The sequence below is a fragment of the Apteryx mantelli genome, chromosome 26, assembly GCF_036417845.1.
Source record: "Apteryx mantelli isolate bAptMan1 chromosome 26, bAptMan1.hap1, whole genome shotgun sequence".
NCBI lineage: Eukaryota > Metazoa > Chordata > Aves > Apterygiformes > Apterygidae > Apteryx > Apteryx mantelli.
In genome coordinates, this window is record NC_090003.1 from 3821307 (window position 1) to 3835651 (window position 14345).

General features: G+C 41.4%; 1 protein-coding gene across 4 annotated transcripts in view; it reads left to right on the plus strand.

The window, feature by feature from the left end:
* DVL1 (dishevelled segment polarity protein 1) overlaps positions 1–14345 on the plus strand; it is a 106485-nt gene that overhangs the window by 90166 nt on the left and 1974 nt on the right. For 2 of the 4 annotated variants that reach the window (XM_067310854.1, XM_013956070.2), the window contains exons 12-15: positions 4429–4560; positions 5470–5637; positions 6135–6341; positions 11613–12027. In XM_067310854.1, the coding sequence (XP_067166955.1) occupies positions 4429–4560; positions 5470–5637; positions 6135–6341; positions 11613–12027 (922 nt within the window). Of the gene's footprint in view, positions 1–4428; positions 4561–5469; positions 5638–6134; positions 6342–11612; positions 12032–14345 lie in introns of those variants that run through there. The other 2 variants (XM_067310851.1, XM_067310853.1) reach the window with 2 other exon arrangements.

Below are 14345 nucleotides of genomic sequence, written 5' to 3' on the forward strand. Positions count from 1 at the left end.
AGGTCTTCCTCCTTGCATTTGACTGTGGGGTATTTTGTTTGTTTTTGTTCTTCTTAGAGGTGGGAATCATTTCCCTCCAGGTAGATACCACTTGATAATAATGTATGTTAGTATATGTCAGGAAGCCTTCCACTGATATTCACATAGTCTACTTTATGCATTTAGGTCGCATATGTATTCCTTTTTATAGAATTTATCGAACAAGGAAAAAACAGATTTAACTTCCCACCTGAAATTAAGGTTAAAGTTCAGCCTCCTTTCTTGGTTTGTCCATCTGTGGCAGTCTCCAGAATAGTCATATCCATATAACCAGTGAGTTTTCATGATTCTTCTTCTTGGAAATTTTTGTTTAAAGAATATACACTTTTCTTCTCTCTGACTCTTCCTTTGCTTTCTGATATGAGTATAGGATAAAAGATAACATTCAGTTTGAAATACATGGCTGTAAGGCAAATATCTCATTTGTGAAAAGATGCTAGTTCAGTATGCATTCATTGAAAATCAGATAAATAGTTACATGCTTAACAAGGCATGTATGCTGAAGTATTTGCCAGATGTCAGACCCAGAGTCTAAATTAGAAAGACTGTTCAGAGTAATTTTTTTTCATTTTGTAAGATTCTTCCAGAGAGAAAGGAAAGATATCATTATTCAATTAAAAAAAAAAAAAAAAGGACTGATCTTTTTAAAGACCAATGTATTGATGATTAGTGACAGAATCTTTCTCAGACAAATGTGTGGCTGAAGTGTGAAGGTTCTAATTTTGACTCTTACTTGGTGATGTCTTTGCATTTGAGGGGACCACATGAGTGTCTGCCTTTTTTTCCTCTCACACTCTCTGATTTCATAAGCAGATAATTCCTGGAATTATCACCTCACCTTGAATTGAAAGGGGCTTTACTTTTTATGTAGGTGTAGTAGCCCAGCTCCTCTTTAGATAGCAGGTGGCACCACTGAAGGGGAACTATACCAGCAGTAAAAAGCAAGTGAACCACTTATGCCATGACTATTTTATCCTGGGATGTGTTTTCAGGCTTATTGGTGCTAAAGATTGCTGGAGTTGAATGTATCTGCTGATCACTGTCAAACAGTAAGAGTCTTGCTCTGTTTACATTCCTCTTGAAACATTCATGTATCGGGTGCTTTGAAATATAGTAAAATGATTGAGAAATGTGGAATGCACACACCTTCTCAATCGTACTTTTTAAAATAAAGTTTTTTGGGAGCAGAACCATGTTTCTGGAGATAGCTTTTCATTTCTATGTCAGTGACATATAATGTTTCCTTTTCTGAATGCAAGAACTCAAGGAGTATCCCTGATCTTTATTGCCACCTCTACTACCATTTGTTTAATCCTTCTTCCCTCGGTTCAGTGCTGTAAACCCTACTGAACACTGGAGACAGCACTTCAGGGCCCTGGGGACAAAGAGCACCTGTCATGTGAACTTCTCTGCCAGGAAGGGCAAAGTTGGGGGAAAGAGGAGGGAGGAGGAGAGAGAGAGAGAGAGAGAGGAAGAGAACATGCATTTACGTCCCAAAGAAGAAAGAGCTGCATGCAGAATGGGGCTTTCTGAACTTTCATGTTCCAGTGCAAGATTCACCATTTCGCTTCCTTTGAGGCTAGAGTCACTGGTATTTGAAGCAGATAAAATATCTGTTCTACAGTATCTGGCTGTAAAAGTGGAGGCAGTGAATTAATGGAGTCCTGTTAGACAAGGGCAAGTCTGTTTCAGGGTTTCTTGTTTTAAGTATTGTGAATGTCTTTTGCTTTACTGTGTTTATATAGCAAGACAGGATAATGTAAATGGACTGAATAACTCTACTTTCCATCTGAATAGCTTCCCTTTGCTCTCCACCCTCTGGATCAAAACTGAAGTTCTGACATCTGAAGCATTTGCACAGTCACCGTTGCATCCACATTAGTGATTAAAGTAGCTGAGATTTTGGGGCCGTACAAATCACCATCACAGTAGAGATTATCCTGTATTAGTTCTTTATTTTTTCAGGTGTGTTCCTTCAAACACAGGACTACCCAAGCTAAGGCAGACTGAATTTTTCATAGTAGTTTTTGCTGAAAAAAGTATCTTGTTCTCCAGCAGTGTTTTGGCTTATGTGGGAGACTGTTCTGTCACAGAAGCATGTCTGTGTTGAAGCTGCTGTCTCAGTGAGTAAAAACCCTCGTGCTGGTTTAATATGCTTTAAGTAGATCTTTCCAGGCCTTCTTTGTCTACTGTGGGAGCCCATTCTGCACAGTAGCACTGTCCCATTGCAGGAGATTAACTTCAAGTGTTGCAGTGTTTCTTGAAAGCCCTGCTGTTTGGAAGTTAGTCTGCTGGCATTGTTGGAAAGTTCTCTTTTGCTCTTGCATCGACTTCAGAGGAGTTTGGATTGCGACTTCAAACTATTTCTGCTTGACAGAATTCAGCCTGGAAGTACTGCATAATTTGCTGGAGCCTTTGTGTCTGGGCAAATGTGTGCTTCCTCACACAAATGAGGATACAAACCAGAGGTGGTATTACATTGGGTGGGACTTCCTTTTCCTGCAGCATATACCTCTTTTCTTACCAGGAGCTGCTAATGGGAAAAGGTGCCACTCAAAATGAATAACTATAGCACTGAGAAAGAGCTTTGCAGCAGATCTGGTTCCTCAGAAAGGCGTTACTGTCTGTGCTGTTCTTCAGGTATTCACATACCTGTACAGATGGTCAAGTTGTCAGGCTTACAGTTGACTGACAGGGTTCAGCCCCAAGTGGGTGCATTTCAGATGCATTTGAGAATCACACTTGGATAGCAACTAGCAAACTAGAGCCTACTGATCGTTTGGCCACTGTTGTTTTTTATATGCAGACCACAGGTCTCCAAGAAAATGAAGTTTATTGCTCCCCACATATTTAAATCAATTTCTGATTTTTTTTTCCCCAAATGTTGCTTTTTGCCACTAACCAAACTAACTTAAAGCGAAAGCAAAATTTTATTGTCTATTCAGACTTTAAGGTATTGAAACCTCATGCATAGATGGCATGTGATATTTTAATGTGTATTAGCAGTGCATGTACTGAAAGAAGCATTTTCAGTTTTCATTGTTTCATACTTGCACATTTTATCAAAAACTTGAGTTGCTGAAACAGAGCAAAATTGGTTCCCATAGAGAATGGGTGATATGGGGAGCTGGGAGAAGGGAGTGGAGGAGGGTTCTGAGTTCCTGCTGGAGGTGGGTCTGAATTGTAAACAGAGGACACACATGCTGGATATAAATTTTCTAGGGGTGAGAAGATGAGAACAGGAAGGAGGACTGGGTGGTGCATCTGAAAGACATAGTCCTTATGGAGAGACAGGATGGTTGAACTGAATTCTGCAGTCAGCACAGGAAAGCTAGTAGACTCTTGGGCCCAGATTCACCCCCTGGACTTTCAGTATTAGATGCCAGTTTGCCTCCATCTATGGTAGAAGAAGATTTTTTTAAATGAATAGACTCCAAAGGTAGGCACTTCAGTTCAGCAGGGTGAAACTGGGCCCTGTTGTTGTGGCTTTATTATAAAAGTTGATCAGTAAAGTATGAAGCCTCTGAGTCAGCTCTGCCCATTAGGGTGTGTGAAATATGAATGGAGCAGTGATGGCTGCTGAGGCATTTGGGAATAGCTTTTCTAAGTCTTCCGCAAGAAAGATGCGGGGGGAAGGAATGTTTCTGCTAGGTTAAATGACTTGGTGGCTTGTATAAGACTAGCAACATTGAGAGCCTGGTAAGTTTTTTTTTGGGGGGGGGGGGGGGGTTCTTTTTCTTTTTCTTTTTTTTTTTTTGAAGGAATCCACTAGCCTTCAACTTGATATGATGAAAGCTTTCTTTTCTAATTTCAGTACTCCCCAATTATGGTCCTGTCCAAGTCTTAATAAAACAAATGGGGATTGATATCCATGCTGAAGGAAGAATAGACATGATCATTATCTTTCTGCAGATGGGTATCTTTCCTGACGATTAACCCAAAAGTTAAAGCACAAGCCAAAAGACCTTGCCCTAAAGAGTTTTGCCTATAGTACATTGAATCTTTGGGTGGACAAGGGCTATTAATGTCAATTTGAAATGAAAAACTTAAAACTTCTGGGTTTTTTTTGTTTTGTTTTGTTTTTTTGCAAATCTTAATGTAGTGTGGATTGAAACAGTGCAGGGCTGATCTGTAGCTGGTTGGTGAACTCAAGATGTGTAGGGACTCAGCATCTCAGTGACTAAACTGGTTGCACTAAGCACAATTTCTGAAGAATCATTATGAATGCTGTAATTTATGCCATTGATGAAGATGCACTTGGGAACCTTTGTGTCTGTGTTTTGCATCTGTTGGAAAAGTTGTGTCTTGAAAAGCTTCACCCAGATAAGCTGAGAAGTTCTTTTCAGAGTTGGTTGATTTCAGAGAAGCATGTAACATTTTTCCTTTTAGAATTAGAAGAATCCCCCTTAACTGTGAAGAGCGACATGGCTACTATTGTCAAGGTTATGCAGCTACCAGACTCAGGCCTTGAAATCCGGGACAGGATGTGGTTAAAAATTACCATCTCCAATGCAGTGATAGGTAAGCAGATCAAAGGAATGCTGGGGGAAAACCCGGTGGCTTTTTAGAAATAGGCTGCAGAAACTGTATATAATCATTTTGTTTTTCCTGTCACCTCTTATTCCCTTTACTTGGTATTTGTGAACAAATCTAATTGTGACAGGGAAGAACCAATAGCTCGTTTGAGCCTGGACAGGCAAACACAGTGTAAATTTCCCACACCTACACACAGCTGCTCCTTCACCTTACATGTAGCTCTGGCTGTCTGCCTTAAGTTCAGAAGAGCAGCAGTCCTTGTAATTCCAGTCCCAAACAGCTGTGTAACCTTAATAAAACATTTTAATTATATTTCAAATTACCACAGGTAGTCTGCCTTTGATCCGAGACTATCCTGTGACCGAAACTGTGCTAACATCTAATAATCTAAGCTGTAGTCACTTTTTGCGTAGAGGAGGGTTGGAACCCAGGTCTCTTGACAATCTAACATCTGCATTCTGAGGGAAGTGACTTTCCCTACCACTTCTGTTCTGTAAATCCCGAGTCATTTGCATGAGTGCAACTCAGAGGGGATTGAACAGCTTAACAGTAAAATTTTCTGTGCACATATTTGGTGTCACCGTTAAATGTAGTATTCAACTGGGTGCAAGGTAATTCTTTGCTTTCTTAGTGTTTGGTGGTAATGTGAATTGTTAAGCAGCTCTTATTTTGCTGCAAAGTTATTGCAGTTTAGCAGCGGACTGAATGACCTGCTGATCAACTGAATTGTGAAAATGACATATTTTAAGCATTTAAATAGCATTTATTTGCATATTTGTATTTGTGTTCAGTGTCTAGCACAGTAGTACTGCTGGCCTACTTGATAACATGAAGATTAAAAAAAAAAAAATCACTTGGATGCTTCCATGTCTTCTCTTCCTATTCTCATTTTAGGAGCAGATGTGGTTGACTGGCTTTACACACATGTGGAAGGCTTCAAAGACCGACGGGAGGCTAGAAAATATGCCAGCAGCATGTTAAAACATGGCTACCTCAGGCACACTGTGAACAAAATCACCTTCTCAGAGCAGTGCTATTATGTCTTTGGAGACCTCTGTGGCAGTAAGTTCCCCATCTGTGAAGGGCAAAGCTGCGTATGTGTTGTCTGTTCTGTGCTGGTCCTGTAGGATTTCACAAGCGGGTCATTCAGAGTGGGCCCCTATTTTGAAGTTCATGACAGGTGGTTGACATTTCCTGTTAGACCAGCAATTAGACCATCTGGAAAAGAAGGATGGACTCATCAAATACGACATTGCACTGGGGCTCAAGAAAGCAGAGTTTATTTCTTGGTGATGGCACTGTCTTCATACTTGTCAGTCACACTCACTTCCCAACCTGTAAAATGAGGATGATTCCTCCCTGACTTACAGAAATACTGCAAAGGTTCTTTGGCTCTCAATAGTAAGTTTTCATGTCTGCCCTACCATGTGTGATATTTTGAGTGAACTCTGGAGATTGAGTCCCTCATAGGCATACTAAGTGCTATGTCAGGCATTGTTAATATTCAGGAGTCAGCTGCTAGGGAAGAACACAATCTTCACCTTTTCTTTCTTTTCCAGATATGGCTGCACTGAACCTTAACAATGGTTCTAGCGGAGCCTCGGATCAGGATACGCTTGCCCCACTTCCACATCCTGCTGCTCCCTGGCCATTAGGCCAAGGATACCCATATCAGTATCCTCTGCCCCCTCCGTGTTTTCCACCAGCATACCAAGACCCAGGCTTCAGCTATGGTAGTGGCAGTGCGGGGAGCCAGCAAAGTGAAGGTAAGCTAGTTAATCTGGCATATATTTCTACAATTGCCATTATCCCTGGCCATTTGCTTGAGCTTCCTAGTATTGTCTGTGCTCCTGTCTTGTGGTTTTGTATGCTATCTGCTTGGATTTAGTGTGACTGCACTTAATCAAAACTGTTTGTATATGTGAAGGAGTTAGCCTTTCAGCTCTGTATTGAAACTGCCAGTGGCATTTTAACTAAGTCAGTGCTACATACTGTTTTTAGTTATGCTGGTGTTTTGTATTCCATACAGAATGCCAGTGGAGAACTAGAGCCAAGCTCTGTTGTATCCAGGATAGCTTGGGCATCTGTACCTTTCCTACTCAGCAGCACCATACAGAAAACTAGTGCTTAAATAATGCTGGTCAGGCCAACATTAATGACTCGATTCTTAGCCCTGTAAAACAGATGTGTAAATACTAGTATTGCCTCTTTTTTAGAGGTCAGAGCCATTGCCATCAGTGGAGGCTACAGTCACTTGATATCACTGGAAATCAGGCTGTTGGTTGCTGATGGAACAGGGATTAGAACCAAAGTGCTCTTGGCTTTCACTTAAATACACAGTGTGAACAGAAAATCACCCTCCTCACTTGTGTGAGACAAGTATGAGGCAACCAGGCTGATGGTTTACAGGGCTGAAATACTGCTCACAGGGAGGAGAGCCTTTTTTTTTAATATATGTTAGGGGGAAAAAAAGGTAATACTGCATGGATTAAAAACCTGACCTCCTCCTTTCCTGCTCTAGGATCATTTTATGATTCATTTTTAAAATTTAGTAAACAAAAATGGTCTGTTTTATGGCTGTCCAGACAATGCCCCACTCTTTTTAATCATTTCTGAATGGAATTTTGCTTTTGAAAATGCTGCCAGTAAAGAAAAGGTGAGGATTCTCTGTGCTGTTATGATAAACATCCAATAACTTGGGTGTAGCTTATTCACATTTACTGCAACCAGTTAGATTTTGCAAATTTGGGCAAAAGAATTTCATAACAGGAACTTTTTCATAAGATTTTAGCACTGCTACTTCCCACCTTATCTCAAAATACGAACCCTCCATGAGGGAGCTCACAGTGGTGTCCAGAGTTTAGAACTGCAGGCTGATTTTGTTGGGGAGGATTTTGCTTCTTTGGCAGCTGGTTCTGTGGGCAGTAGACCACTGCTGCTGGAATAGGAAAGGTACGGAATTTTATCCATGCAACCTGTGTTACCAGCTAAGAAAGCCTTGTGAAAGGCTTTAGGAGTGTTTAATTTTGAAGAATTTCAACTCTTGCCTTGTTCATCTTTTGGAAACTACACTGCTGTGTTGTTTCTTGTTTTGTAACTGTTATTCCCTTGTTTTGTTCTGAGCAAGCATTAGACTGAAGGATTCATAAAGGAATGGCTGACTCTAGGGGATTGGTAAGCTTCAAATGCCTCCATAATAATAATGAATTCACAGCATGATCATTTAGACTCTTGTGACCCAAATGTTTAGCTGTATTTTTTCTTTTCTTTTCTTTTTAATTGTCCTGGGTGCTCAGCCTGTCTCAGTGCACAGTAGTCTTAATACCGTGGCATTAGCAGAGTGAGCTGTTGGACCTCTATGTGACTGTGCTACAGTAGCCACCAGGGGAGTGGCATCAGTTGCCTCATTGTCAGCTCAGATGGGAAAAATCTCATCACTAGTTTCTTCACTGTCCTTCATTTAGAAAAAAAAATCCCAGCTCCTAATTTAATAGTCTGATGGAATCTGTCTGGATTGGATATGTCTACTGATGCCCTTCAACTACAGGTTTAGTGAAAAACACCTCTGTGTTCTCCATAGGTCTCAGGCAGGTATTAAGAATCCTGGTCCGCAAGGCTGTGCTGGTAAATCTTGGTGTGGAGAGTTAGAATTGGGTTTCTTGTGGTCTGCCTCTTATGTGCAGTGTTAGTTCATAGCTGAATTCACTGGGTGGATGAGGGCACTGCTCTAGAGCCAAATAACTCAGTCATATGTTTTAGATATGAATGGAACTTATTTCCTGATGACTGCAGACAAAGGTCCAAGATATGGGTCAAGAGGCAGACCCAGATGTGTTCTGGGAAAAAGGCAGGTGGAGAGGAAGATTTAGCTATGTTTTATGTGATGGTTTGGTTCTGCTGAAGGTTCTGTTCCAGTGTAGGTTGCTGCTTATTTAATCTCAGACATACCATTTGTCTCTGTTTGTGGCACCCAGGGTTTATGTTGTTTTAAAAGGCTTGGTCAGGCTTGCTGGAGGGAAAGACACAGGTGTGGGGATCAGATCCTCTGCAAAACATCATCTCGATTACAATAGTGTTTAGACCAAAGTCACATTCTTGCTCTGCTAGACACATACTGTATAGATGATCTGTTAGAGGTCTGTTAGAGATTATCAGGTTACAGTCTAAGGTGATGAAAGAAGTAGGATGGGAAATAGATGTCCAGAAGAAGGATTTGTTCAAGGTCACAGGATGTCAGTTGCCAAGATGGGAATGACAGAAGGGTCTTCAGAGGCTCTGTCCACTAGATCATATGTCTCTGGAGGCGCTCCTGCCCTTGTTCAGGAGGGTTCACATAAAAACTTCTGTTGCCTTGAAATGAAGTTTTGAGGCAGCTAGAGTCTCTGTGGCTTTAGGGGGTGGAACAATGGATGGTGTTTATGTCTAATGGTAACAGAGTGAAGGTTGATAATACATTGTGGCAGTGCAGAGCGCAGCTTTTCTGGGCATGTGTAATGCAGAGTCTTTAAACCCATTTCATGATCCTTGGGTTTAAAGTTGGCCTTCGAAGCAAAAAGCACTGCCATGGTTGTGTCAAGTTAATAGTAATTCAGACCTCAGCTTCAGGGTGGGCTGTGTGTCTTCAAGACAGGTCAGCCCCCAGCTGCCGAGGAGGTGACACTGTTATTAAATTGTCTTTAAACTCAAGGCTCAGAAGGGCTTTCTGGTTGTTTGTTCTGTGACAGGATTTAAAAGCATGCCAGGGAGAGTGAACCTCTCAGCATGACCAGAGGACTAGGACTATGCTGCTGATTATTTTTAGATAGACTGGTGGATTTTTTTTTTTTTTTTTTTTTTGCCATGCAATCAGCTTGGAGTGCAGCTGCAGAAAGCAAGGTTCTTCTAAGATAAGAAGTCTATATTAACCGCTTGACCTCTTGGAGTCTTTTCAGATCAGCTAGAGCTGCTACTCCATACAAACTACAATTTGGGATAGCAATATGATGGATTGCCACAAGGCAGTCTCAGTCCTACAGAGGTGGTGTGTGAAAAACCTCTCAAGATCAGTAATATGTGCTCTCAGTGCAGTCTTGTCTCTCCCCTGCCTGATCTTTGCTCAGCTACAGGGTATGGAACTGGTGAGGAATTCTTGTGTATGGGGAGCTTACATCAAGGAGTGATGCCTGGGGATGGTTTGCACAGTTGGAGTGGGAGGCAACAGGATGCCTTATGAGATAAAGACTGAGGTATGTTAGCTGAGGAAGGGTGGAAAAAAATACAGGAATCTTCTTCCGCTGTAGCCAATGTTCTGCACTGGAGAGCTTGCAGAGTTGCCTCTTGGGAACAGAACCCTACAGCAAGGTTTGTGTCACTCTTGTTAGAGTTTGTGGATGATGGGGAGAGGTCAGTAATAATTAATAGCTTGCCAGAGATGCTCTCTATGTTTTTCCATATATGCTGTCTCTAGAGCAAAGGCTCTAACAATCAGCCTGCTAACAAGTAGTTTATCCTTTCTTATTTGTCTATACTAGACTGTTATAAGACATTTGAAACAATAGTTCAGAGAGTACTTTACCTTTTCAAAAGGCTCATCTAAATGAATCCTCATAGCAGTTGGTGGAGGTGGCTGAATGCATATTAATATCTTCATTTACAGATGGAAAAAAGCTGAGGCACAAAGCAAGACAGTGTTCTTCCCAGAGTAGAGAAGAGCTGATAGGGTTTGCGATCAGCAAGTAGTACTTCAGAGTCCCAAGCTCAGATTACTAACTTCAAGCCCAGTGATTCTGTATTTTGTTCTCCATATATCCCCAGCTTCTCCTACACTCTGCGGGAGAATCTGAGCTTTCCAGCATACACACCACGTCAGTCTGGTTTTCCTGTCTCGTCGTCTTGCCTGCTCTAAACATAGGCCCTTGCAGGTGGAGGGAAGCGATCATCTGTAGTTCAAGAAAGGAGCAACTCAGAATCCTTCTTCCTTGTTTCCTATTTCAATAACCCCAGTGACTGGTTCATTCTGTCTGAAAAGCTGTGTCTCTGTTCTGCTGACTGGGGATCCTTTTTGGGAAGACAATCTTGCACTAAGGGTTTTGGCTTAAGTCATATTATTTAGTTCCAAATACTTTGGATATTCTGATCTTAAAAAAAAAACAAAAAAAACTTGGAAGTGTCTCCTATTTTATCTCTATCCTATCTTATCTTTCATGATAACAGAGCATGACCTCCTAATTTTCATTTAAAAACAGTTCCAAAGTTTAGTGAAGCTTGTATGTAGCAACAGCTCAGCTTACATACCAGTGGCAATCATTTATCCTTCCAAATTGATTTAAATATGCAGGATGTTCCTAACAGAGGCAATTATATTTTAAAATCTTCTAGATAATTGTATTTACTGATTTGTCACAGAGCAATTCAACAAATAACTGTTTTTTGAAGAATTCCCCAACAACAAAGCAGTGCAGTGATGAGGTTTGGTTGTTTTTATTTTTTCAAAGAATCTGCCTTGACCCCTCTGAGGCCAGCAAAAGGACATCTAGGACATCTTTTAATCTCAGTGTGATTTGGCCCTGAATAAGTATGCCCAGTGTGACCAAGAATGACACAGGAGAAGTCAAATGGGTTTCCTTTTGAAAAGCATATGCCAACAGAAGGCAGCAAAGACTGAGACAGTTAAAATTAGGTTAAGCCTTGTTTGCTTGTGAGTCAGAAAACAAATATCTGCCGCTACCTTCAATTTTTGTTCCTCCCCTCTCTCCAGTCATTGAGGAGACATATGAACAGATGGTTTTCAGCCAATAGTTCTGAACTAGCTCTTGCTTTCACTGTGGAGGCTCTGGAGGTGTATATGTGGACCCGTGCATGGCACAAATTTGTCAGCTTTCTTCTACTGATTGTTCCTGCTAAATCCCATACACCATCAATAGCATGCTGAGGCCTGATTTTACCATCATTGTGTTCACATCTGGATCTGTGGGTTTTGGTAGAAGTTGATGTGGAGGCAGAAATGGAATTGAGATAATTCTGCTTTTCTGTGTATCCCTTTCACTTATGGGCTGTAGGAAGCAAAAGCAGCGGCTCGAACCGAAGCAACAGTGAGAACAGCAGGAGAGCTCTTGGCAGAGAGAAGGACCGCAAGTCGGCTGGCAGTGGCAGCGAGTCTGACCACACTGCCCGCAGTGGGGGTGGCGCCAGCATAGCGCGTCGGGAAAGGCCTGTCAGCCAGCTCAGCCACCGGAGTCACGTCTCTGCCACCCAGAGCGAGAGAAGCCACCACAGCCATCACTCGTATGGACCTCCAGGTGTCCCACCCCTCTACAATCTCCCCAAGCTGGCTTCCAAAGTCTACGGGACAAGTGGACCTCCTGGAGGGCCCCCCGTGAGGGAACTGAGCTCTGTTCCTCCAGAGCTGACAGGGAGCCGGCAGTCCTTCCAGAAGGCTATGGGCAACCCTTGTGAATTCTTTGTTGACATCATGTGAGAGGAAGTGCCTTCAGACTCTGCTTGGGGGGAGGGCTGGGGTGGGCTCTTTTTTTGTGAGGGTGGGATTTGGGTGTTGTTGAACACTTAGCAGAAGAAACTTGGCTGTCTTGCATGTCACACCTTCCTGGTTTGCAATTGTGTGTTGCAGAAAAACCAACAAAACAAAACAAAAAAACACAAAAAACAAGAAAGATAAGCAAAAAAATCTACTGGGATTGTTAAATATCAGCAAATTGATATATCAGCATCTTTTTCTTTACCCTTTTGTTTTTCTTTCTTCCCTTCTTGTTTCGGATTGTGATTGGCTTGTGTATATTCACAACTTAATGGTCTTTGGTAATTGTGGCACCTACTTTCAGTGCAATTAGTGTGTCTTTTGGGCTGATGCAAGGACTAATATTTTACATAACTTCCAAATTTCCCATAATGCATAGTAGCACCTTTATTCATTCCCCACCCTTTTTCTCTTGCAAGAAAAAAATGACTGTTGGCTAGTATCTTTGATACTTCCCTGCAGTGATGTTTCTTGTCAGTCAGTGCTCTAAGCAGATACGGCATCTGAAAGTGTACGGACAACATGTGCTTGGAAAGGATCAGGCTCAAACCAGTTCCCAGCAGAAGACAAAGCTCTGACTGCCTTCCTCTGCTGACTAGGGAGTATAAATCAATTTTATTTTTATTTTATTTTTTAAGATATTATCCTATCAAAGGAGCGGTGAAATCTTGCTACTGTCTGTGTTCATTGTACAGAACTCGTAATGTTATTTCATTTAGTATCATAATGGTGACTTTGTCGCTGCAGTCTGTTCCTGGGCATTTCAGTCATATCCCTGCTGACAGATGTGTCCATTTTTTCTGGTTGTAGCACACACTTGCATACTAGTTTTAAAAGTTGTTTCCACAGAAATAGGACAATTGCTGCTACCTCATTCTGTTAGTGTAGCTGCAGCTCTTCCCTTTTAAAGGGAGTATATATCCCATTCTAGCAGAGAGGTAGGTGAAACCTTCCCATTGGGACATGGGTATTAGTTTTGATCACCTCTTTCCATTCTTCATTTCTGAACAGAATCTTTCTCTTTTTCCCAGCTTCATCTCTGCACTGAAATAGAAACCTGGAGGTGGCTAATCCCAATTGCCCTGTTACCCAAGTGGACATGCGTTGAACATAGATGGGGGCTAGCTGTTAGCAGAGAGGCAAGAGGGTGTTTTGAGAACAGTCCAGAAGTGGTACAATGATTGAATCTTTATACCTGACAGAGCAAGACCTATGCTAAAAATCATGCTCCTGCTGGGAAACTTTGGCTTAGGAAACCACTGTGTTGCATATCCCCAAGATTTCACTGCTGCATATTTTTGTCTCTGAGGCTATGGGCACTTGATAAAATGTGTTCAGGAACCTTTACTGAAGCTTAAGAAGCTTTGAAAAAGTATCTGAATGAGGGCGTGTTAGGAGCACACCCACACCCAGTTATGGAGGCTCATCTAATAGGAAATAATATGTTAATCTGCAGTCACTTAGTGGCATTTGACAATGGGACCGTGCCTCAGTTAAATCCTCCTTTGTGAGATACCTATTTCTGACAGGTTTTAGGACAGGTGCATTAAAATCAGTCTTTACTGTATATAAGCCTTTCCTTCCCCAATAAGAAGCTTCTTTCTGTCATGTTCTGTGCTTTATGGATAGTTTGAATATCCAATATGAATGTCAGAAAAGTACCTCTTTCCTACCGTATACATGTAGTTTCACGTTACTTTGTCATCTTGAAAAAATACTTCTCAAACTGTCCGTTTTGTATGTTGTTTGTTATGTTTTGCTACTTTTTCTATTCTTTTTACAGATTTGTGTGTATATAAGCAGATATCCCTTTTACAAAACTCAGAGTAACATTTTCAAATGTTTGTGTTACTTGGAGGCCTAAGTCTCATTTTCGAAAGGAATTTAGGCATTTAGGAAATTGTGCCACTCAGATGAGGTACCCAAATTACTGAGCTTCTAAACCAGCTGAGTGTTTTTGGATTACTTGTTCACCAAAAATCCCTCCAAAAGCTATATCACATTTCAGACAGTGGTACTTTCCTTATAATCCATCTGCTGGGCTAGCATAGATTGCAAACTTGGCGATGATTTGTTCAGAAGATTGACACTATCTAAAGCTTGACTGTGCAACAGTATTCTTTCTTCTCCTTTTCTTCTTCCCCCAGAAACATAGCAAAGACACTAACCAGATTCAATAAACCATTTGGAAAGATTGACGTTTAAAATAATGAAATAAATCAGGTAAAATCCTTTGTCTCCTGTGTCTCCAAAGACA